Source organism: Aspergillus welwitschiae, assembly GCF_003344945.1.
Source record: "Aspergillus welwitschiae strain CBS 139.54b unplaced genomic scaffold BDQ94scaffold_5, whole genome shotgun sequence".
Lineage (NCBI taxonomy): Eukaryota > Fungi > Ascomycota > Eurotiomycetes > Eurotiales > Aspergillaceae > Aspergillus > Aspergillus welwitschiae.
The window spans coordinates 646,437-669,263 of NW_020798699.1; the positions used below are offsets into that span (position 1 = coordinate 646,437).

Genomic DNA, 22,827 nt, shown 5'->3' on the forward strand with positions numbered 1-22,827 from the left:
AGGGAGACACCACGGCCAATGCATGCAGAAGAATGCAGGTTGTTAAGAGACCATTCCATTCATTCCACTTGGCCACGCTCACGGCGGATGTACTTACACTGTAATCTTACCACCCATTGTTCCCGGCGGCAAACTGCCTAGGCCCATCGAGCCAATCGGGACCCTGTAATTAGCGGGTGGCATACCTTCCTCCGTACTTAACCGTCACATTCACGCCGGTTCGGTTGGAGATTAGGCGACTGGCTTGCAGATCGGGCGTATTACTCGACGTCACGGTTCTGGGGAGCCGGTAAGGCAGAGTAACTGGTAGGTTCGATGGCCACCTTCAGTTGTCAAACTTAACTGCCCTGTCTTTCCTTTTTTCTCTTCAGGGAATCTGGCTTTTCTTCAAGAGTACCCCTTGCTATGCCCTCCTGCTCGTAACCCCGTCGTTCCATTGTGGTCCGCCAGAGACGTCACCAATCCCTCCACCCTGCGGAGAGCTGAGTCTCCGTCATCCATCATGCCTCTCTCATCCTTCCTCCCCCATATTCCGTATCCCCCCTCCAGGGAGGGATATTGGAGCCCCGTCACGTCCACGCTGAATTGGTGCGAAGAGGTATATGCGGCGCTCAGTTCCACTTCACTCTTGGTTACTCTTTCGACTATTACAATAGGTTGCTAACCATCATGCGAACGAGATAGGATTACTATGCCACCATCTACTCCGCAGAGATCGTCAATACGCTGACAAACCTGCTGTTTATGGCCCTTGGAATCAAGGGTTTCCTAAGTTGTCGTCGCAATGGACATGACTCGATTTTCCAGGTCGCTTATCTTGGCTATCTGCTAGTCGGAACTGGAAGCTTCCTCTTCCATTCAACGTTGAAATGTAAGTGAGGTGGCATCGTGGGGGAGGGGTAGCCTGTGTTGTTCGAGATTGCTAATCCGTGCATTGAACACACAGATCCCATGCAGCTGGTCGATGAACTGTCCATGATATACACCACGTGTCTGATGTGCTATGCATCCTTCTCATACTCCAGACCGAATGGCTTCCGCGTCGTCCTGGGCATCTTTCTTGCCAGCTTGGCAATTTTCATCACCCTTTATTACCACTACCTCCAGGATCCCCTGTTCCACCAGAACGCATATGGCATCTTGACAGCCATCGTCCTCATCCGCAGCATGTACACCATGGAGGTGACGCTTCGTCCTCGCTGGCGTCATTCGACGGAGGAGGACAGGCTTGCGCGTGAGAAGCAGGGCCTGCCCGTTCCGACTAAGGAACACCAACATTACGAAAACGTGCGGGACATCAAGACTCTCAAGACAATGTGGTTCATGGTTATCTACGGTTTGAGCGTGTTCCTGGGCGGGTTTGCCATCTGGGGTTTGGACAATGCCTTCTGTCCGAAGATCCGCGGATGGCGCCGGCAAGTGGGTCTTCCCTGGGGCATTCTACTGGAAGGCCATGGTTGGTGGTATGTTTCGCGCTGGCACTATGCGTCCGACTGCCCTTCCAATACTAATTTTCTTACTAGGCATTTGATGACTGGCCTTGGGGCCTATATGTACCTTGTTTGGGGCATCTGGCTCCGTCACTGCTTGAACAACCGCCAGGAAGAGTACCATCTGTGGTGGCCTCGCATTTGGAACATCCCCGAGGTTCTCCGCACCGGCGCCCCAGGCAAGGGCGCGAATGGAGTGGCCAAGAAGTCGAATTAATCGGACTCACACATACCCTTTTCCATTGGTTTTTAGACCCGACCTTTTGAGGAGCCTCGAGGACCGGAGCTTCGAGCGCTCTCCTATGTCGGAACGGTCACTAACTTCCAGCTTTGATTGATTGAGTTGCTTATAGACCTGCTCTGAGCCGCTCAGACGAGTATACCATTATATCCTATAGATAAGAAATTGAGAACAAGAGACAAACATAGATCTCTCTATCTGGGTATTTCATTGGAAACGCACGTATCTCTCTGGCCACGTATATACGTAATATATTAATGTCTTGCTGAGAGGACGCAGTCTATACAACCCGCTGGAGTAGTGTGCAGCCTTTATTCACAAACCAACAACTGCCATTCACAGCTTCGACTGGGCAGGCTTCTTCGGCCGCTCTGGACGCGGAACATGGTCCTTCCACCGAGAATCAATTGTGACTTTCTCGACCTTTGACTTCCGACTCCACTGTTCCTGGAACTCTCGCTCCTCAGTTCTCCATCGCTCTAATTCAGCACCGAGCCATTTACCCGCTGCCTCAGCACACTCTTTGGGAGCCTCCTGAGCAAGCAGGTGGCCATATTCGGCAAGATAAACATCGCGCACCCGACCAGCAGGGGCCCCACCACTACCTCCCAGCCCCGTTCCTGTAGCAGCCATCTTATCCGCCATCATGTCAGGCAAGCACATATCCGATTTCCCTCCGAAAACGTAGCAGACGCTAGGACGGAGATGCGGGAGCATAGCGAACACTCGCGACGGTTCTGGCCGGTAAAACGGCCACGAACCTAGATGTTCGGGATTTAAATCCGGGTGAGTCACTTTGTTCACGGGAACCTTTTTTCCGGGGGGACCATCGTAGTTGGGACGCGAGAAGGTAAAGACTTCTTGATGAAGGGTTGTTCGCAGAGTAACGGGGCGGTCTTTGCTTCCCTCCTTTTGCTGGGATTCGTCCAGAGGGTGAATGGCCGTGGGGAGCTCGCGGAGACCGTGCTCGATCCAGCGGTCGAGGACGCGAGAATCCCAGGCTAGGTAGAACGGGTTTTTCTTGAAGGCCTCCGCAGCGGCTTTACGGGATGGCCATGTGTCCCGTCGGTAGGTGGATAATTGGGTCGTTTTGGCGATCCGTTGTCTATGTCGCATGGCCATTTCGAGCCCGTCGAGCTGGGTGGATTCACGCTGTATTACGGGGTCCAGAAGGACTAAGCTGTGGACGAGACGTGGGTGCATTAGGCATAGCTGGGCGCTGTGGGAGGTGTTAGGTTTTAGTTCGTGGAAAGATTAGGTTTGGGGGGGGCATACAGATGTGCACCGCCCATACTGTGGCCTATCCCGACGATGGGGCGAGGCATCTCTTTGCGCTTGACGTTGATAAGGTGAAGGAGGTCTCTGGGGTGGTCGAACCAGCTGGCTATATGCACCTCGTCAGCCTCAATTCGAGGAGTGATGAGCAATGAAGATCAATTCCATACGGTCGTTGCCCAAGAGATCCTCATTTACAACGCTGCTCTCGCCCTGGTGCGCGACATCCGCCATCCATATACTTCTGATTCGGAAGCCATTGGCTTTTGATCGAGCGTACAGTTCCTCCCATAGAGGTTCGTAAAGCTCCTAGTATATAGATTAGCTACGTTCATTCGAACTCAGTGATGTGATGCCCTCAAACCTTAGGAAACCCATTCGCATGCGCAGCAAGAATCGTTACATCCCCTGGCTGTGGGTTGGGATTATCGAGTGGGATATATTGTTTTACCACCAAGTTTAATACATCTTCTTGGCCATTTGCCGTCGCCGCAGGATACTCCCTAATATGTTGGCATTCGACGATATGCTCAACGACCCGAAAAGGGCCAGTGGATTGTGAAGACGGCGACATTTCTTTTGCTAATTTTATCAATGGGTTTATGTGGTGTCGCACGATCCGAGGCGACTCTAGTATATATGGATTAAAGGCAAGGGGGGGCACTCATTCCCCGGACCGGAGGGTTCGAACTGCCGGGGCTGACGATGAGCCGAGGCTCAGGATCAGGAGCGACCGGGGGAAAAATGGCCGATCGCTTGATGGATTGAAATGTCAGGCGGGGAATGTGAATGGTCGGCTGATACCGCTAGTCACAGTACAGGCAAACAGTTACGGCTCGGGCAATCGGGTCATGACATTGGGCCAGACTTGCCATTGATAGTGTCAAAGTACACTGCTCTTAACATATCAACAGGCAAGATGGCCGAGTTGGTCCAAGGCGTCAGGTTAAGGTCCACCTTAATACCTAGCTTCACAGCTTCCTGATCATCGTAAGATGGCGTGGGTTCGAATCCCACTCTTGTCACATCTTTTTGTCTTTTTTGCTTATTATTTAACCCACACACACCTTTAGATATGCGGTGGTATTCTTTGTTTTTAAGTGAGTTTCAGTTCGTCGGCTATCGCTACGTAAAACTTTGTAGATATGTCGATGCTTATTAAAAATCATGCCAGAAATACGGGTGGGGTGTAGCGAGTGTAACTCGCATCATAGAACCAGATATATATTTTGTGTCATACTAGTAGTTGCAGCCCTTCGGACATTGTCAAATACTACGTTGGCCTAAGATATTATCATAACACTACTACTTATTCCATCAGGTGACGAAAACATGAAGGTTAAAAACTACCACGCGCCATAATGTGAGCACGCGTACTACTAATTCATCATACGGCCAATCTATATCCTATCGTTGATTCACTTGCTTCGTTCCGAAACATATTGCCGCGGCCTACTCATCCGTCCGGTGGAAGTCCACAAGACTATAATATAGTAATTTCCCCACCAAAGCTGGAGCTTATTACGACAAAGTCCATTTTACAGACCATACATACTGACTATGCCAAGTCGACGTGGATAAGACGTGCCTGACACCACATATCGACGATCTTCGACGTATCTTATCTACACGTGACCTGGTGTCGTGTCGGCGCGTCTGCGCGTCGCATCGCAAAGCCACAAGAGGCAAAAGACGACTGGTCTCTCAAGTCAAACGTATCTTTCACCCAATGCTACTACCTCCGCTCGAAGCGCACTACATACTGAACATACACCCGTGCTGACCGGAAAATATCCACATAATGGCTGAGCAGGGAGGAGAGCTTCAACTCTTCAGCCAGTGCAAAGTCTGTATCATATGCTCTAAAGATCTTAGTGCCGACACGGCACATCAGGTATGACAGACCCAGCACATGCTATATTGGGGATTTTACGCAGGCTAAAGGGAAGAACTATTGAATATAACAGCTCGCATCTACATTCGAAGAACATGGCGGTGAAACTGTGATCTATGAGCCGCCAGCCACCTTCCCTCCCCTCTCCGATTTCACCCACCTCATCTCCTGCACGATTGACTTTCCTGCCTTCGACGCGGCGGGCGACGCCCTGATACCAGTCGTCAAACCTCACTGGGTACATGCGTGCCTAGCAAAGAGAAAGCTAGCAAATCCGCGCCAATATAGTCCTGACCCGCGGCTCTTCTTGAACGATGTGGTGATCACATGCGGTGATATACCAGGAGGCGATAAGGAGGCTATCATCGGTGGCGTGCTGGCGAAAGGTGGGATCTACAGTCCGAAGGTCTCTCAGCAGGTCACGCATTTGGTTGATTTGACCGCGGAGTCCGATAAGGCTCGATTAATCGCCGCAAAGAAGTTGAATATCAAGATAGTGCTTCCACACTGGTAAGACGGTAGTGACCGAAGAGACTGGACCAATCTAACAATGGGTTCCATACATAGGTTTGACGACTGCCTAAAGCTTGGCCGAAGAATCGACGAGCGTCCATATACCCTTCCCGACCCCGAAATCCTCCGTGCAGCGCCAGATGCACCCATCCGTTCCTCAGAAAACCGTGACATCATCGGCGCATCCACAACGAACCCAGCCAACCTTCCCTCGTCTGTCAAATCGCCTGACGCGCAGCCGGCGCTTACCGTATTTCAAGACAAGAATGTCATGCTCTCCACAGACCTCGGTATTGGACCTCGCCTTCTCGGGTCCATCGAGGGAATCATCAAGAACGGCGGCGGCTCTATCACGACGGATGTCTCAAAGGCTGATATCTTGATCTGTCGCTATAGAGAGGGTTTCGCATACCGTATGGCATCGAGGCTGAACAAGGACGTTGGAAATCTATCATGGCTTTACCACCTGATGACCTACAACACCTGGACATCTCCTCTACGGCGATTGCTACACTATCCTGTCTCGCGGTCTGGAATCCCAGGGTTCAAGGGATTCAAGATCAGTCTGTCCAACTATGTTGGAGAAGCAAGAGCATATTTGGAGAATCTGATCACCGCAACAGGCGCAGAATGCACAAAGACGCTAAAGCAAGAAAATACCCATCTTGTGACTGCTCATGGTAATAGTGAGAAATGCGCCGCGGCAAAGGAGTGGGGATTGCAGGTTGTCAATCACTTATGGTTGGAGGAGAGTTACGCAAAATGGAAGCTGCAACCCGTTTCTGATCCGCGCTATACTCACTTCCCTAAGAGAACGAACCTAGGCGAAGTTGTTGGCCAGACCAGGCTCGACAGAACGGTCCTTGAAAGCATATTCTTCCAAAGTGAAGGCTTATCCCGAGAGCAGGTGAGTCCTCGACGGGCGATGCAGACCAAGGAACAGAATACCGTTGCTGCGAAGTCATCGGATACCATGCAACCACCATCGGCCAAAGTGACAGAATCCGAGAGCGAAGTACTGCCGCAGCCGCAAATAGCAACTCCGCGAGCGGTTGGAAGGTCGCGTAAGACAAGTACAACAGATAATCAGAAGTTACAAACACCGGCGCGTGCTCGGCTTACGTCGGAAGGCAAGGAGAATGATACTCCATCAACGACAAGTAGCCGGAAGTCGAAAGAGGCCGCTACCGCCCGACTGCACGAGATTGCACCGGACATTGCCCTGTACGAGAAAGAAAAGAAGCGTGTTGGTGGCGTGATCTATGGTGGTCGACGAAAGACCGACGAGGATCGAGTCATACTCAACAATGGCAAGAAACGGCGGTCCATGGAAGCGGAGGACAAGAGCGATGAAGAGGACAGCACGGAAGCAAAGAGGCAGAAGAAGGGCAAGCCCTCTGTCGCAATGCACCTTCTCATTACGGGTTATCAAAAATGGGTTGGGAACCCGAAGAAAGAAGATTCGGATAAGGTTTGTTCACCTCTTTGTACATGTCTATGATTGAGAGTGTCCCTCTGACTGTGAGCAGCGTCAGCTCCGTGAGCTTGGCATCTTGGTTGTCCAAGACGCCCGAAGATGCTCTCATCTTGCTGCTCCCTCTATTTTGCGAACTCCTAAGTTTGTCAACGCGCTTGCATACGGTCCAGCTATTGTGAGCATTGACTTCATCACGCAATGCCTCGAAAAAGACGAACTTCTGGACCCTGCTGATTTCCCTCTAAAAGATGACGCTTCCGAGAAGAAATATGGGTTCTCATTAGAAGAAGCAAAGATGAACGCCAAAAAGAACAAGAACAAGCTCCTGCGAGGGTATCAAATACACTGCGTCGAGACCATTCGCGGTGGTTTTGACGCATTCAAGTCCATCGTGGATGCTAATGGAGGAGATTGCTCTCTTTTCCGTGGTCGCGTTTCATATCGATCACAGCGCGAGGAGAGCGAGGAAGAAAGCTCGGGAGACGACGATCGCAGCCGAAAGGAGGTATATCTTCTGAGCAGTACTTCTGCAGACCACACCAAGCTGTGGCCGCGGTTCCGCCAGATGGTCCTAAACAGAGGCAAAACACCACGGATAGTCCGGGTAGATTGGCTTCTTGATATCGCCATGTCCCAAACGCTGCGCGCAGCAGATGCATATGAGCTAGACGAGGAGATGGCGGAAAAGATGGAGCAGTAGCCGGCTCATGAGCATGGTGTTAGAGGCGTGCTGTGATGAGGCATATTTGCTTGTTATAAACAGCGGGAAACTCGTATAGCTCTTTCGGGGACATTGTCTGGTTTTTGTATATCCCTTACTTTATCATGAAGATAGTTGCCGTATCCTCAGCGTTGCGAATGGACATTGCTTTCGAACGAACCCACGAGTCAACCGCATGCTGTAAATCAGCCAGATAACCTAGCCGATTCCTAGAAGAACTTGACACCCTCCTGGCCTTCGCTACCGAAGACCTGCGCCTTGCCCCGTTTCACGAGAACATTGAGGGACTTGTGCATCACATCGGGGTCCATCCCATGCCATTCTATTCCAGCCAAACTATTAGCCACCATACCATACCAGCATCACCCAATGATTAGGAGCAAATCCATTTAACCTACCTTGCGACATCGTGGCCTCCCCCTCCAACAACTCATAAACCGTAAGCACCACATTCTTTTGGCCAGTGTTTTCCACCTATACAGCAAAAACAAGCAATTAGCAACTATCTCCCCTCAATCCCAACTCTACCCCCAACTCCCCTCCAACATCTCAAATGATGATATGATTAGGAATAAAAGAATACATACCCAATCCGCAATCAACCCCGCCCACTCCTCAGGCCTCTTCCACCAAATCCACGCAACACTCTTACTCGCACCATCAATCCACTCCGCTCTCTTCCCGCCACCACCTTCCTCTTCACTTTTCGCCATCCAGTCTAGAATATCCCGCGCATCGCTCATCGATATGCGCTTTCGGAGCGTCGTGTTATGGAATAATGGGGACTCGATGGCTTCGATTAACGATAGTCGGTAGACGCGGTGGTGTCGGCACCAGGATTGGATCAGGGAAGACCATTTTTGGAGTTGGGAGGTGCGTGTCGTGCTGTTGGGTTGGGGGGTGAAGAAGGCTGGAAATGAGTAGGTGAGGGGGAATTGGAAGGGTGGGGTTGTTGTAGTTGATGCTGTTGCGCTTGTCATTTTGGTGGTGGGGTGATTATGTCTGTGGGTAGACTGAATGTCGATGTGAGGTATATTGCGCTGCTGTGGAGTAGTCTCCAAGAGTGATGTGGTTGGGTTAATTGTCACGATGGTAAATGTAGTGATGATAAGTGGTGGTGGTGGTAGTGATCGATAAGGACGTCAGTAGATACCGCCAGCCAACAACCTTAATGGAACTAACTTACTTCTCCGCCTTAGAAATTTCCGCAACCTCCGCAGCACCGCACCGCGCACCCCCACCTTCTTACCAGGCTCTCCAATCCTGCCCACTTTTTCATCACGTTCAATTAAACCTCAAAAACACAATGTCTCAACCTCCTGCTAAGCGCCAAAAGCGCGCCGAGTATCGCAAACAAGCCGCCGAAGCGGTCGTTGCGCAACCGGACGAGTCCGCCCCCGTGGCCCATGTTAAGCTCCCTAAGAAGAAGTTCTATCGTCAGCGGGCGCATGCGAATCCGTTCTCGGACCACCAGTTGAACTAGTATGTTGCTATTCTATTATTATTATACATTGCAAATGAGGTCAATGAGTTGGTCGGGAAGTTGTCAGGCTAACCATTTTTTTTTTCCTTCTATACAGTCCACTCAGCCCGGCGCATATGGACTGGGCGTCGCATTTCCCTGCCTTCGTAAACCCCGATGCCACGCAGACGAACCTCATCGGGACGAGAAAGCTGCTTAAGGATGTGGAGGTTGTGGATATTGGATGTGGATTTGGTGGCTTGCTTGTTGGTCTGGCGGGGTTGTTGCCGGAGACATTGATGGTTGGTATGTATATCTCACATTGTCTACTTTCTCCTCTCACAGAGTCGTCATGTGGATGATCTAACTGAATCTTAATTATAGGGATGGAAATCCGCATCGCCGTCCTCGAATACCTGAACACTCGTATCCAAGCGCTCCGCGTCCAACAACAGCAACAGCAACAGAAGACACAATCACAGTCTCAACCGACCTCTTCGACCTCCACCCCTGCCCCTACTACCCCAGCCGCCGCTGATACCCCCTCCGATGCCCCGGCGCCTCCTGACCCGAACGCCAGTGCGGCTCTCGTCCCCGGAGGATACCAAAACATCTCTGCGATCCGCAGCAACACGATGAAGTTCTTCCCGAACTTCTTTAACAAACACCAGCTGTCGAAGATCTTCATCTGTTTCCCGGACCCGCACTTCAAGGCGAGGAAGCACAAGGCGCGCATTATCTCCGAGACCTTGAATGCCGAGTATGCGTATGCGCTGCGCCCTGGCGGTCTTTTGTACACTATTACGGATGTGGAGGAGTATCATCATTGGATTCTGAGACATTTCCGGGATGAGAGTGCCGTTGAGGAGGCGGAGAATGAGGGACCGACTGTGAAGGAGTTGTTTGAGAGGGTGTCTGAGGAGGAGTTGGAGAAGGATGAGTGTGTTAAGGTTATGAAGGAGGCGACGGAGGAGGGAAAGAAGGTCACGAGGAATAAGGGAAATAAGTATGTTGCTGTGTTCAGGAGAAAGGAGGATCCGGAGTGGGCTTGATTTCTGTTATATTCGTTTTGTATAGATCTATGGCGTAAAACATTTTGTTTCGAGATAAACAAAAGTTAATTCTGATATACATGGTTCGGATTGTTTTCTGTTATAATATGTACTAATATGGTCTCGTGGATCCATCATTTTTGTTATAGATTGCGATGTCTGGGATAGCACGTCGTAGATTGGCTGAATTCGGCCCAGAGAAGAGTTTAATACTGCACTAGAATAATCCTGGACGCCAATTGCTCCGAACATGGGATTAAGTACAGGAAAAGGACAAGAATTCGAAGAATCTTGAAAGACGCCCAAAGCTTTCGAACACTAACCTATAAAAGAGAAAGTCAAGAACGTACTGCCATAGGCCCATAGTCATAAAATCATCATCGTCGTCGTTAGTGTTTTGTCTCCCCTCTATGCTTGTAATTAGAAACTATACCATGCCCAGCATGGATCATCACGCCTGACCAAATGCAGCCGCGCGCCGACGAAACCAGACGTGTATCACAAGAAAGACAACTACTCCGAGAGCAAGCATCGCAGAAATCACCGAGAATCCCATGATATACTTCGGGCCGTCGGAGGAAGGGAACAAGTACTATTGTCAATTAGCCACAAACTGTCAATAACAATACACCGGGGTCATACACACCGAGCCGTAGATCTGGGCTAGATTCCCCAAAGCATTTACCAGCGCAAGGCTGACACCTCGTACTTGCGGGTGCATGTTCGCAAATGCAGATGACGCATAGGCAAGTGTGCCTCCGTTGGTTGCCCACAATCCAGCAGCCATAAGAACGAGAAGGACATAGCGTGCAGTATAGTTATATACAACACAGACTGCAATGGAACAAGCTAGCGACGCACTCAGCCAGCCAGCAATGACAAGGCCTCGCCATTGGGGGATTCTGTCGCTGAAGTATGCGGTGATCGCGGTGCAGACAAATGCGACTGCGTAGATCGGTACTGTCAGGAAATTTACCCTTTCAGTGGATGAATCTCCGAAAAGGCCCTCCACGAGTGTAGGGTAGAAGTATGAAAGTGTGCTAGAGCCGACAATTACCTGTTTGAAGTTAGAGTTGTGAGGTTATGCAGATGACCAACGGATTGCTATACCATATACCCGATCACAAAGCCCCAGGTTCGCCAATCCTTAGCCGACTCGACAACAGCGTGCCAATGTGACAACTCCGGGCTGTCTTCGGTCAAAGAAGTGACATTGTCTGTCGCCAGCCGTGTGATAGCCACATATCGCTCTCTCTCTGATAAGCGCTTAGAGGTGGCCGGGAAGTCGGGCAAGATGAAGGCACAGATGATCGCGACCCCCACAGTTGCAGATCCTTCAACAATGAAGAGCCATCTCCAACCCCTTATTCCATGCACTCCTTCTAGGCCTTGAATAATACCCGCTGCTAGCAAAGAACCAAACGCCCCAGAAAGGATTGCAGCAGATATGTAGACACCGAATCGCTTCGATTGCTCAGTTCGTTTGTACCAAGACGAGAGGACAAGGAGAACACCAGGTGCGAAGCCTGCTTCCACGCAGCCTACCAAAGTTAGGAACATACTATTTCCACAGATGAGTCAGTAAGATGTCTTACCAATCAATGCACGCAACACTACAAGATGCTTGTAGTCCTTTATCACGCCCATCACACAGGTAAGTGCTCCCCATATAACCATAATTCCAGTTAAAAACAGCGAAGGGCGCGTGTGGCTTAGTACTAAACTATATAGTTCAGTAACGGTGAGTATTAATGTGCGACCATCCTGAGTTATTGAGCGGAACGTACTTGCTGGGAACTTCAAAGACGACATATCCGATGAAGAAGACAACCAGGGCAATTGAATATTGGCCCGATGTCAAATCAAGATCCGCCTGCATACCTGAGATTTTTGCGTTGCCGATACTGATATGGTGAGATTAGTTACGGATTTGTAGCGATGTATAGGAGGACTGGGGTACCAACTTGGTTCGATCCATGTAGGAGAGCAGGTACATGATCCATATTGTTGGAAGTAAAGTCAAGTCCACCTTGCGCACGAGGGCTTTCTCTTCCTCGGGAGAGAAAGGTGAAGTAATGACATTCTCTATTTCCTCAGAGAGAGAGGCATCGCACTTGAGCTTGTAATCTGAATCGTCTGCCATAAGGGACTGATCTGAGCAATATTTTGAAGTGACCAATAGAGGTAAAGTGTCATTGAGATGAAGGAAGAGTTGGGAATATTTAGTCTGAGAGTCCTGTCTACATGCCTATCGCCAGACCATCGACTCCTTGCAGGATATTTATGCTGCCCGCTTAGGGCACGATGCCTATGCCGGCATTGCGAATAGGGAAACGATGTGGTGCTCTAGCTGTCATCGTTCGACATGGATCAGACGTCATCCGAAGGACATTGCAGCAGCTGAATCTCCCGATCCCTGCGCAAGAGCCGTGCCAATCGATAGATGGTCGTACATCTGGCTTTGATGTGATGACGGCAATGGAGGGCACGATCCCCGCAAAAGCTCGGGAACCCCCGCAAAGCTGGGGTTGACATCCAAGCTTCTCCGTCTTGCCGAACTGATTACACAAGTGCCTCGACTCGAGGCACTCGTATGACAATCGACACTTGCCAAAGCCAAGCTGCCTCGTTGCCCATCTAGGGAAGGGGAAGGCTAGTTCAAAGGAATCACAACCTCGCAGGGAAGTTGCCGCGAGACGAAGCGATGCCTCGAGCCGAGATGACAGGAGCGTGCCTTCCTTTTCCGGAATAGCCTTGAACCGGCTCTGGAATTATGCACGCATCTCACTCCAGGGGGTTCTTCGTTAGTTGCAGCTAGCGAGATGTTCTCCATGCAATAACCAGATGCCGTTGTGCTGCTGGCTTTGAGGTATCCAACACTATATCTGAACCAAGAAAAGATATGTCATGTAAACTATTCACTATCATAATTCACCTAAGTATACGCTATCGTAGACTCCCGCTGGATGCTATGCAATTCATAGGTCGCAACAAATAGAAGGAAAAAAAAAAAAACTGAGAGACATACATAGAAAACATTGGCCGTATAACGTCGGATGATGCATCTTGTTAAGCGCACTGCGCTCAGCACTATGCAGATGGCCACAATGATCATGTCATTGGTGTCGGCCATCGGTTGTTGGAGCCTCAGACCCCGGACTCCACCATCCAACAGATACCCCACATCATGGCGACGCCTTCAAGCGAATACCTTCACATCTTTCACAGACAGCCAATTGGACCGGCCCGCCGATGATGCGTCCCTTGGCTGTCCTTCTCGGTTCCCCTTCTCGGACGAAGTAACGACCGTCGGGACCAAATCCATCCCCGCACTCGTGGCAGACAAAGCATTCATCATGCCACTGCCCTCCGACCGCACTTATCACAACATCCTCTAACACTGGCTTCTTGCATCCAAGGCACCGAGGAGCTGTGCGACGGGAGTGGCACTGCAAGCACCATGCAAAGCCATCCTTTTCTACGAATGGTGTATCGGCGTTGAAAGGCTAGAGGAGATATGTTAGCAGTCATCGATTACAAAACGGAGGGGGAGACCGTACATCACCACACTCGGCACAGAAGAAGTGCCCGACATGCCACTCAGCTCCACAAGCAACGACCACTTCTCCCTCTATCGGGGTTTTGCAGCTCTTGCACCTTGGACTGAATAGCTCATGGAAATCAAGGTGGCAGTAGAACCTCAGTGCATGGGCCTCTTCATCATCACTGGAAGCTTGCGCGAGACGCTCTTGGCGCTTCACTTCAGGTTCCTCATAGAATGCAACACACTCCAGAGCAGTCTGGCAATGGTGGCACACGAAGCACTCAGGGTGGAATCGGGATCCCGCAGCGGTCACTATCTTCCCTGCAATTGGGAGAGAACATGCCTCACATGTTGCGGTGGGAACACCAGAGCGGCTATAGGTGGATAGCCACCGATTCTGCAACCCTGCTGTTGGCTTTCTTGGGGATCGCTTGGGAGCTTCGTTCTTTTTGGGCGGGCTCGACGATGACTTCGCACCGGTCGTTGTGCTCTGGGATGATCCTGCCATCTCAGAGATAGTGGGCTCTTTGTCGTCCGGCAAGTTGATCACCGGAATTGATGGTGCCTCGGATACCTCAATAGTCGGAGCAGCAGGCTCGGGAGAAGGCACGTCCGGCGTTGCATCCCTTTCCTTGAAGCTGTCTCGGTTGCGCGGACTTTGTGCCTCAGTTGGCTTCCAAGTCGGATCAAAACTCACAATCGGCCGACCAGCACGATCACTCACAGCGGTTGGCATAGGTAGGCGAGTGCTCCGATCTCTCAGTTTCTTGCTAGTGGCTGCTCGGATGTCATCGCTGCGGATTTCTAGGCCATTTTTCATAGGGATATCTTGCTCCTCAACCTCAGAGCCTGCCGTAGGAGGTTGTGGAAGCGGATCGTTCATTCTATACTCTGGGTTTCTTGACTGGCTTGGGGGGTTCTTATGAAGTTCGAAGCGAGCCAGCTTGTCCACAAAAGGAAGGCTACTGAACCGACTAGGTAGGGGACGAGAACCGCGAGGAAGAGCGTTGCGTGGCTTATTCCTTAGAGCCGAAGAGTCCGACCTTGAGAATTCCGGTCGAGTGTCCTCATCCTTCTGAGGAGAAAGCTGAGGTTCTTCATATATCTGGTCGTTCGGGTTCCTAAAGATACCTTTGGATGAATCTCTACCAACATTCGCCAAGCCTAGCCCATAGCTGCTGCTGGTATGCTGCGTTGAAACTTCGTCCCGCGGCAACGCAAAGTTGACCTTGAGGTTCTTCCGTAGAGTGCCATTCTTCTTAGGGCTGGGGAGATCCCTTTCCAGGGCAAATTCCTGCTCATCATGTGCTGCCCTTTCATCCGACTCTTGAATGCTGCTAGGACCGTTGTAGCTTATAGTCGATCCCTGGTAGGCAAGACGACGACTGCCCCGTCGTGGAGTAGGAGAGCCTAGCCTCTCGTCACGCGAATACTGACTTTTCCTATCTGGGCTTTTCTGGAGCGTGTCCAAATCAGGATTGTGATATGGTGCATATGGGTTCTTATAGGGAACACCGGGGTTCTGGTGCATCCACACCAGCTCGGTAGCTTCATCTTGTGCAGCTGCATGGAGCTCGACGTCATCCTCCAGGTCCATCTGTTGCAAGGCATCTCGTAAGGACTTTGCCTCTTCTTTCTCTATGCGCCGTTGCGGGCTTTCACGATAAGCGGCGCTGGGGGAGGTAGGAAGTGCGCGACTGAAGGCTCGGGTGGGTGAGATATGCTGCCGTATGGGGACTGTCCTTGGTTCCTGGACCAACGGTCGTCCGATAGGGCTGCCCAGTGCGCCTCGCGATGAAGTTGGCCTATGGTTAGAAAGTGAGCTGGTGGCCCGAGGATGCTCGGCCTCAGCTGCTGGTGTCGAGTGCATATATGAATGTCCATACGACGACATTGCAGATGCTGCCCGTGGAGGGGGATCCTCCCGAGTGTCAGAGGACGATCCAGTTGATCTCGAAGGAAGCGGCCTGGATCCGCCGGGACGGGCAGGACGATTCGTCCGCAGATCTTTCAGATAGGTCGCTGTTACGCCAGGAATTAATTAATATCGCTATGTCAACCCACAGCCGGTCGCTCGGCCAACATCCTTAGAAAACGCAAACAATGCTCTGACTCAATATCGCAGCAGCGTAAACACGTACCGATCTGATCGTTGGACATGTAAGTTGGACCGGGAGGCGAGACCTTGCGCTGGCTGTCCCTGGCCTTGTGAAATTGAGGCCTATGCATCATACTGGCCATGGAAGTTGCACCTGCGAGATCATACCAAGGGGGGATATCAGGAAGGGGTAGGATGATGAGTTGGCTCTCAGTCGCAGAGCTATGAAGTAAGTGTCTAATATAATCGAATAGAGCCAATGAGATTCAAATGGGTGGCTGGGCAGTGGGCCAGGTATGGAATCAACTAGAGAGATCGGATCTGCCCAACTAGATCCGTTTTCCTTGCTTGAGGGCGATAAAGCGTTATTCTTACAGGGTTAGCGAGTTAGCGCGCATCGGAGACAGTAATTAGTGAGTAGTTAATAACGATTAGTTTCCATGAGCTCATGGATACTAGTACTGACTGACCGGCAGGGGTGGCCGACAGAGGGAAGACAGACAGAAGCTATGGCCATCAATCCCGCCGAGGGACAACAAAGCAACCAACCAAACAGTGCAAACATCAGGTTCCGGTTCTCAAGGCAACGCGGGGTCGTGATGACTCATCTCATCCCACAGTTAACTAGTTAAGTTAACTATCCCCTTTTGGGTAGTCCCGTTGGATAATGGCATTAAGTCTAATAAGCACTCACTACACGTACCACCGTGTGCATACATTTCTATCTGCTCCCTCTGAGATGAACGGATTAAATGTCCGTCTGCATGTGTGGGCATGGCAATACAATAATAGCTAGGCTGTGGGTCATTAACGCAGCCTCTGGTGAAAAACATTGATCAATTCGTCGGATCCCTCAGATCGGGTTATGCCTCGCAGTATGCGTCTGTGTAACCTGTCTTGGTACGACCAACGCTTCTTCTCTGGATGTTAATGCTCCTTTCCCTAGTACCCATTACGGACTCATGAGAAGGTTACATCTCTGGTGCACAGAATCAAGGATTTAGCAAGCCCGTCTGACTTGCTACCGAAGTAACGGAGCCTTTGAACCTTCCCAACTCCAGAGGACAGTCGATGGACCTAAAGTACAGGCAGGATTTCCAACATAGAAGGGAAGTATACTTGCTGATATAGACATTGATATATCACCAGCGTAAAATACATCCAACTGCCACGGGGCGCGTACAACTGATGTGATAGCAAGTGATGGAATTGTAAGCAGGTGCGCCTTCTGGGACGCTGACGGGAGCTGCTAATGCTAGACGAGGGATTATTCTGTCATAAGTAATAACTTAAAGCTCTACGAGATAGCACAGGATCATTCCCCAGTCCTCAGATTGCACTTCCCCGATGTTTGGCTACTAGCTTAAGGCAGGAGCATGCACATGTATGGATGTCCAAGGAGGACCCATACGGAAAACCAGAACTCATAGCATCAAGCGTACAAAGTTGATCTATCGCCGACAGATATATCTAGCAACTTTATATGAGCTCGCAGCTCAAAAATTTTATTATGAGTGGACCGCCTCGTGTTCCCCAGACTCCGCACGGGTCAATCGGCACGACGGTTGCACTAGCTGGACCCATGGGCGCTATCTTCCTCAATCCTGGATGGATTTGAACCCAATCAACAAACCAGTCACAGACTGACTTTCTCGGACTAGTCACCGAACCGCTTATGGCGGAGGGCTCACTGACTGGTTCGTATGGCCGAGGATCTTGTTTCTTTTCGGGCTCTCTATGACACATCGGCGCTTTTTAGGCCTTCGGTTTTCCTGGACCCTTGCCATAAAACCGGCGCCATGCGGTTCTTCGATCTCTATCCCCGCTCAACTTTCTGTTTTGCTCTACCACTAGACTTTCTTGGCTACTCTTGGAGGCTTCATGTGAATGTTCGATAGCGTCCTCGATGCGGTACCTGGAAGTTAACAGCTGTGGTCTAGAGCAGCGTGCTAAATTCTCCTGGCCTATCTTTGATTCTAGTATCTCGAAATGGGAGATAACACGCCAATCGACATCATCCATTCGCGAGATTATGATGAGACTCCAAATCTAGATCCTTCGTCGCAAGTACAGGAGCAGCACCAACAGGGTTCGGCCCCCAAAGATGCGGAGACCAAATATGAACAAAATATCGTTCCAGATGGTGGCTATGGCTGGGTTTGTGTTGCCTGCGTCTTCTGGATCAATGCGCACACGTGGGGAATCAACAGTGTTGGTTTTTCTAAATCATTTCTTCCGCTACAGGGACTAACACACGCATTTATCCCGAGATCTAGAGCTACGGCGTCTTTCTCTCCTACTATCTCTCGCATAATGTCTTTGCCAACGGTTCTGCCCTGGCCTACGCCTTCACTGGCGGTTTGAGCATCTCCTGCGCCCTCCTAGTAGCTCCTCTAGCCACATACCTCATCCACATCTGCGGAACCCGCCTGGTTCTAAACCTCGGGGTCTTCTTCGAAACTCTCTCCCTAATCGGCTCATCTTTCGCTACCGAACTATGGCACATCTTTCTTAGCCAAGGTGTCTGCTTCGGCTGGGGGATGGGCTTCCTCTTTGTTGGAAGCGTAGGCATAACCCCTCAATGGTTCCACCGCCGTCGCAGCCTAGCAATGGGCATCAATGCAGCCGGCTCTGGCATAGGGGGACTAATCTACTCCCTAGCCGTTGGCGCCATGATTCCCCGACTCGGCCTAAGCTGGGCTTTCCGAATCCTAGGGATTATCGCCTGCGTCGTCAACCTAGTATGCGCCAATCTTCTCAAGGACCGAAATAAAGACATCGGAAGCCGCCACCATGCCTTTTCCCTCCCCTTACTCAAGCGTCCCGAATTCCTCCTCTTCTTAGGATGGGGTATCCTTAGCATGCTAGGTTACGTCGCCGTGCTTTTCAGCGTCGCCAACTTCGCCCTCTCTGTCGGTCTCTCCTCCCATCAAGGCAGTGTCGTCAGCGCCCTGCTTAACCTCGGCCAGGGAGTCGGCCGACCCATCGTGGGCATGTTCAGCGATAAATTAGGCCGGATTAATATTGCCACATTCCTCACATTCCTGTGTGGCTTGTTCTGCCTGGTGATTTGGATCTTTGCTCGCAGCATGGGCGTGGTCTGCTTCTTCGCAGTTCTCGTCGGCACTGTTGCAGGAACCTACTGGGCGACCGTCACCCCTGTGCTGGCGGAGATCATCGGTCTGCGGGATTTACCAAGTGGATTGAGCATTACATGGCTGGTTTTGGTACCTCCTACAACCGTGTCGGAGGCTATTGCGCTTGTGCTGAGGGATAATAGATCCACGGACTCGGTGTATTTGAGAGTGCAGATCTTCACGGGGTTCATGTACATTGGTGGCGCGGCGTGTTTGTGGCTTGTGCGAGGATGGAAGATAGGGGAGCTTGTGCAATCTGAGAAGAAGGAAGGAGCGTCTCCTGGTGTGATAGTTCCGAGTAGTATAGAGAAGAAAGATGAGGAAGAACCTGCACAGAAGGGGGAGGAATATGATCCTTCGCCTGGGATACCCACATCAGGTGTGAAGGAAACTCAACTCCGGTCGCCGATCCATTTGCTGCGTCGGATGGTGGCCTTGAGGAGAGTCTGATTTATCTAGATAAGCAAGAACAGAACAGTAGAGACTAGACTAGATAGTATAAGATGACTGTCTAGATTGCCATTCTAGACCAGATATGTATTGGTCAAGCACAGAAGTACATAAAGATACATACACATACAATGATCCTACATAACGCACCGATCGACGCCTTCTAGTCGCGGTAGATTTTACAACACAGAAAGATAGTCATGTCATTATTTTAGTAACTTTTCTCCAGTCTAGGCATCGCTTCCCAGAATCAGGATTCTAACCCGCCTCTTTCCTGCGCCGCGACCACCTTCTTCTTTCACAGAGCTAACGTTGACGTTGACCTTCTGGAACAGTTCCACGCTCATGCTGGGTTGCGATTCGGAGTTCCCTTTGTTGGAAACGCGGAGAGTGTACTCTTCATTGTCGAAGTCACTCTGTCGGCGCGTCACCAGCTCCCGTCGCTCGTCGACGGTGCGGAGAGCAGCGTCATCCGGAAGGACGAAATCCTCCAAGCGAACCACGCCCTCGATACCAAACCGCGGAACGAAAACAACGACGCCGTTCTCGAAGACACGCATGACGTAGCCCTCCTCTTCGATGCCGCCGTCCACGCCATCGGCTGCCATCTTCTCTCCGCGTGCCTTGAGCGCCTGTCCAACGTAATATTCGATGCTGGCGCGGCCGGCGAACTGGGCATTGCGATGACGGTAGTTGATGTTCCGGCAGATATCTTCGAGTCTGTTTCGGGTCATCACTCCCTCTACGACGGCGCGGCCATCTTCGCCCTCGTAGCCAATTGCTGACGCGAGTTGGCGGTGGACTAAGAGATCTGCGTAACGTCTGATGGGGGAGGTGAAGTGTGTGTAGATGGGTGAGGCTAGACCGTAATGACGGAATTCGGACTCTGCGTGGGCCCCTGCGCAGAAGTACTCCGCGGAAGTCATGCAACGGGTGGCGAGAATGCGGACCAAGGTGTTGAAGAAGGGGTTCTTCTCGTCGACACAACGGTCAAGGGAGTCGGCGAGAGCACGGGAGCTGGACACATCCAGTCTCATGTCGCGCTTCTTGGTGAGTTGGTTGATAAGCTCTTCGAAGTTTTGCGGAGGAGGGGTGGCGTGGCGTCGGAGCATGGCGGTCTGGGAGAAGGTGCTGTAGATCTTGGAAGCAACGGTAATGTTGGCGTGAAGCATGAATTCCTCAACGAGGCTGTTGGTCTCGAGCATGGCCTTCGTCTTCACGTCCGTGAGAGGGTCGCCGACTTCGTCGTTGTCGGTTTCAATCCGGACTTCTGGCGAGGCGAGGTTCAGCGCACCTGCGTCCATACGCTTCTGTCGGAGGATCTTGGAGAAGCGAAGCAGAGTGCGCATGCTTTCAGTAAGTTCGTCTTTCTGCGTAGGATCGTCGATGCGCTTCTGCGCCTTTTCGTAACTGAAGGCTTCGCGAGAACGGATGACGGATTTGGTGAAGTCTGCGGAAACGACTTCTGCGTTGGGTGTCATCTCCCACAAAACGGAGAAGGCGTATCGCTCAACGTAGGGCTTGAGAGAACAAAGGTCTGTACCGAGAAGATGGGGCAGCATATCGATACGCTTGTCGACTAGGTAGACTGTTGTTCCACGGAGACTGGCCTCCAGGTCCATTGCATTGTTCGGCTTGACGAAATGAGACACATCTGCAATGTGGACACCGACTTCAAAGTTGCCGTTCGGTAATGGTCGTGCATGAAGCGCGTCATCGATATCTTGACAGCCTGGCGGGTCGATACTGCAGATAAGGAGATCTCTAAGGTCCCTTCGTCCCTTCCAGCCGATATTATCCTTGCTAGCCGGTACCCTCCAGTCATGGCCCTCGGCGGGAAGACAGTCGAGAACAGCCTTCGGGAATGGCTTGTACTGAACGTCATACTCAAGGAGCAGAGCCTCTGTCTCCGCACCCTTGGTCTCCAGTTCTCCTAGTGAGCGAATGAAATGGCCGGTGGGGTATCGGGAATCACGGTCCCAGGCGTCGATGGTGACAAGAATACGTTGACCCATAAGATCACCAGCTTGTCTAGTACGGACGCGGATCTTAGGTACACGCTTGTCCATAGGGAGGACGAAGACGGTCTGCTGGCGGCGACCGCTGCTAGCCTGAGCACCTGCCGAACCGGCATCGACATGTCCGACATATTGACGCCAGTTGCGTTTCATGACTCCAACCACCTTGGCTGTCGGTTGTGGTTTTCCCTCCGAGCTCTTTCCATGGGCTTTCCTGACCTCTTCTTGCAAGGCCTTCCGTTCCCTCTCCGACACCACTGCCTCGGTATCATCGGTATCAGGATTGTCATTCTTCGTCACCGCCTCTTCATCGACGATCTTTGTAGATGGCGACTTCCATTGGTCCTTGGGAAGTACTTCAATAACAACAACATCCCCAGAGATGGCTCTGTTGCTGTTGTCGCGGCCCAAAATGAGCAAGGGCTTGTCGAATGCCGGGACATTGACAGAGCCCTCCAAATAGTTGTACGGCGAGACATTGAAGACTCCCTGGTGCAAAGTTCCAGCTCTAATGCCTGTCATAAGTTTGGACATCGAGTAGTATTCGGGGTAGAAAAGCTCGCCGCGTGCGCCCTTCGCTTCCCTTGCATCCCGAGACTCGTTGATCATGTCAAGTAGCCTGTCTGAGTCCTCTAGGCCGGACACATAGTCTGACAGTGACAATGCTGTTACTCCCTCCTCCTTTGCTTTGCGCAAGTTTTCCTTGTCGTCCGTGATGACAACGATAGCCGGGATGTCGTTCTTCTTCCCCTTCTTCACCGTGGTCTTGAGATGTTCCGCATACCACTTCGCCACTGTTCGCACAGCTCGGTCATTCCTGTCATTTATCGACTCATCGGGTCCTCTCCGGACATGGGTTTCCAGTCGAAACTCGTTGAAGAAAAGGTAAAACCGCTTTTCGTCGGTCTTGATCAGAGAGAGCAGGCGGTTGTAGAGGGGCAGGGACTGGTTCTTCAGTTCCTCGAGGACGGTTTGGAGGATAACAACATCGTAGAAGGCTCCTGTATGTTCGAAAAGATCCATGCCATTCAGCAATGCATTCGTATCGGGGACAAGGTAGTGCCCGCGGGGGAAAGCGCTGGTGCCCGCGGGCTGCTCCGAGAGCACGAAAGGCGTGACTGTGTCGCATTAGCCATCAAGCGAAGCAAAATATTGATCCGCTTGTCTTACTGTTTCCATTGGCATCTGCTGGTGCAGTAGATGCGCAAGTCGAGCAGAGCTTAGACGAGCAAGGAATGTCTTGTCTGAGGTAAAGTTCACGAACGATCTTTTGAACTTTTCCGCTTTTCGTGGATCTCACGAAGACTTTGCTGGTGACATTTGCTGCCTGCGGATTCGACGAGAAGTCTCGCCGTAAACTCTTCATCTTGTCTGTATAGCGACCACACTCCTGGCAGGTCGTTTTAATCTGCGGCCCAAGTCGGTTTTTCAGGCCGTTGGTGCACTTCGTGACGT

At 51.2% G+C, this 22,827-nt stretch overlaps 9 protein-coding genes and 1 non-coding gene across 10 annotated transcripts; 5 read left to right on the top strand and 5 right to left on the bottom strand.

Annotated features, from left to right (window-relative positions):
* The first annotated feature begins 113 nt into the window (after positions 1-113).
* On the top strand, positions 114-1,857 carry BDQ94DRAFT_105172 (ceramidase). The gene is made up of 4 exons (XM_026763437.1): positions 114-598; positions 685-871; positions 947-1,463; positions 1,524-1,857. The coding sequence occupies exons 1-4, from the start codon at positions 503-505 to the stop codon at positions 1,705-1,707; spliced, it is 984 nt and encodes a 327-aa protein (XP_026630078.1). The 5' UTR covers positions 114-502; the 3' UTR covers positions 1,708-1,857.
* A 210-nt stretch (positions 1,858-2,067) lies between these two features.
* On the bottom strand, positions 2,068-3,580 carry BDQ94DRAFT_157307 (putative toxin biosynthesis protein; the record flags this gene model as incomplete). Its single annotated transcript, XM_026768722.1, has 4 exons — positions 2,068-2,950; positions 3,007-3,115; positions 3,177-3,315; positions 3,371-3,580. 4 exons carry the CDS (start codon positions 3,578-3,580, stop codon positions 2,068-2,070), a joined length of 1,341 nt encoding a protein of 446 aa, XP_026630079.1.
* A 339-nt stretch (positions 3,581-3,919) lies between these two features.
* Positions 3,920-4,031, top strand: BDQ94DRAFT_t49. Its single transcript has one exon. It is a non-coding gene; the product is annotated as a tRNA-Leu (tRNA).
* A 776-nt stretch (positions 4,032-4,807) lies between these two features.
* On the top strand, positions 4,808-7,590 carry BDQ94DRAFT_167131 (BRCT domain protein; the record flags this gene model as incomplete). The annotated part of the gene is made up of 4 exons (XM_026770735.1): positions 4,808-4,900; positions 4,974-5,410; positions 5,468-6,884; positions 6,943-7,590. The coding sequence occupies 4 exons, from the start codon at positions 4,808-4,810 to the stop codon at positions 7,588-7,590; spliced, it is 2,595 nt and encodes an 864-aa protein (XP_026630080.1).
* A 115-nt stretch (positions 7,591-7,705) lies between these two features.
* BDQ94DRAFT_105194 (ESCRT-II subunit protein VPS25) lies at positions 7,706-8,728 on the bottom strand. Its single transcript, XM_026763438.1, has 3 exons — positions 8,199-8,728; positions 8,010-8,085; positions 7,706-7,933 (listed from the first exon to the last, which is right to left on the bottom strand). The coding sequence occupies exons 1-3, from the start codon at positions 8,589-8,591 to the stop codon at positions 7,821-7,823; spliced, it is 582 nt and encodes a 193-aa protein (XP_026630081.1). The 5' UTR covers positions 8,592-8,728; the 3' UTR covers positions 7,706-7,820.
* A 103-nt stretch (positions 8,729-8,831) lies between these two features.
* On the top strand, positions 8,832-10,209 carry trm8 (tRNA (guanine46-N7)-methyltransferase). The gene is made up of 3 exons (XM_026765046.1): positions 8,832-9,093; positions 9,192-9,379; positions 9,458-10,209. The coding sequence occupies exons 1-3, from the start codon at positions 8,918-8,920 to the stop codon at positions 10,123-10,125; spliced, it is 1,032 nt and encodes a 343-aa protein (XP_026630082.1). The 5' UTR covers positions 8,832-8,917; the 3' UTR covers positions 10,126-10,209.
* Positions 10,210-10,576: 367 nt separating this feature from the next.
* BDQ94DRAFT_183939 (MFS general substrate transporter) lies at positions 10,577-12,268 on the bottom strand (the record flags this gene model as incomplete). The annotated part of the gene is made up of 6 exons (XM_026774528.1): positions 10,577-10,717; positions 10,772-11,165; positions 11,243-11,666; positions 11,721-11,848; positions 11,913-12,029; positions 12,090-12,268. The coding sequence occupies 6 exons, from the start codon at positions 12,266-12,268 to the stop codon at positions 10,577-10,579; spliced, it is 1,383 nt and encodes a 460-aa protein (XP_026630083.1).
* A 798-nt stretch (positions 12,269-13,066) lies between these two features.
* Positions 13,067-15,910, bottom strand: BDQ94DRAFT_183940 (LIM domain protein; the record flags this gene model as incomplete). The annotated part of the gene is made up of 3 exons (XM_026774529.1): positions 13,067-13,631; positions 13,686-15,691; positions 15,811-15,910. 3 exons carry the CDS (start codon positions 15,908-15,910, stop codon positions 13,311-13,313), a joined length of 2,427 nt encoding a protein of 808 aa, XP_026630084.1. The 3' UTR covers positions 13,067-13,310.
* A 1,745-nt stretch (positions 15,911-17,655) lies between these two features.
* Positions 17,656-19,469, top strand: BDQ94DRAFT_105217 (MCT family MFS transporter). The gene is made up of 2 exons (XM_026763439.1): positions 17,656-17,978; positions 18,044-19,469. The coding sequence occupies exons 1-2, from the start codon at positions 17,757-17,759 to the stop codon at positions 19,352-19,354; spliced, it is 1,533 nt and encodes a 510-aa protein (XP_026630085.1). The 5' UTR covers positions 17,656-17,756; the 3' UTR covers positions 19,355-19,469.
* On the bottom strand, positions 19,470-22,812 carry BDQ94DRAFT_105220 (exosome catalytic subunit DIS3). The gene is made up of 2 exons (XM_026763440.1): positions 22,543-22,812; positions 19,470-22,490 (listed from the first exon to the last, which is right to left on the bottom strand). Exons 1-2 carry the CDS (start codon positions 22,736-22,738, stop codon positions 19,585-19,587), a joined length of 3,102 nt encoding a protein of 1,033 aa, XP_026630086.1. The 5' UTR covers positions 22,739-22,812; the 3' UTR covers positions 19,470-19,584.
* Between the last annotated feature and the right edge of the window lie 15 nt (positions 22,813-22,827).

Bases quoted from the DNA above. Each gene is read 5' to 3' on its own strand.
- BDQ94DRAFT_105172 (XM_026763437.1), top strand. From the start codon at position 503: ATGCCTCTCTCATCCTTCCTCCCCCATATTCCGTATCCCCCCTCCAGG. The intron at 872-946 runs GTAAGTGAGGTG...TTGAACACACAG, and splicing joins CTTCCATTCAACGTTGAAAT to ATCCCATGCAGCTGGTCGAT. The intron at 1,464-1,523 runs GTATGTTTCGCG...TTTTCTTACTAG, and splicing joins CTGGAAGGCCATGGTTGGTG to GCATTTGATGACTGGCCTTG.
- BDQ94DRAFT_105194 (XM_026763438.1), bottom strand. From the start codon at position 8,591: ATGACAAGCGCAACAGCATCAACTACAACAACCCCACCCTTCCAATTC. The intron at 8,086-8,198 runs GTATGTATTCTT...TTTGCTGTATAG, and splicing joins CGGGGTTGATTGCGGATTGG to GTGGAAAACACTGGCCAAAA. The intron at 7,934-8,009 runs GTAGGTTAAATG...TGGCTGGAATAG, and splicing joins GGAGGCCACGATGTCGCAAG to AATGGCATGGGATGGACCCC.
- trm8 (XM_026765046.1), top strand. From the start codon at position 8,918: ATGTCTCAACCTCCTGCTAAGCGCCAAAAGCGCGCCGAGTATCGCAAA. The intron at 9,094-9,191 runs GTATGTTGCTAT...CCTTCTATACAG, and splicing joins TCGGACCACCAGTTGAACTA to TCCACTCAGCCCGGCGCATA. The intron at 9,380-9,457 runs GTATGTATATCT...TCTTAATTATAG, and splicing joins GCCGGAGACATTGATGGTTG to GGATGGAAATCCGCATCGCC.
- BDQ94DRAFT_105217 (XM_026763439.1), top strand. From the start codon at position 17,757: ATGGGAGATAACACGCCAATCGACATCATCCATTCGCGAGATTATGAT. The intron at 17,979-18,043 runs GTTGGTTTTTCT...CCCGAGATCTAG, and splicing joins ACACGTGGGGAATCAACAGT to AGCTACGGCGTCTTTCTCTC.
- BDQ94DRAFT_105220 (XM_026763440.1), bottom strand. From the start codon at position 22,738: ATGAAGAGTTTACGGCGAGACTTCTCGTCGAATCCGCAGGCAGCAAAT. The intron at 22,491-22,542 runs GTAAGACAAGCG...AATGCGACACAG, and splicing joins AGCAGATGCCAATGGAAACA to TCACGCCTTTCGTGCTCTCG.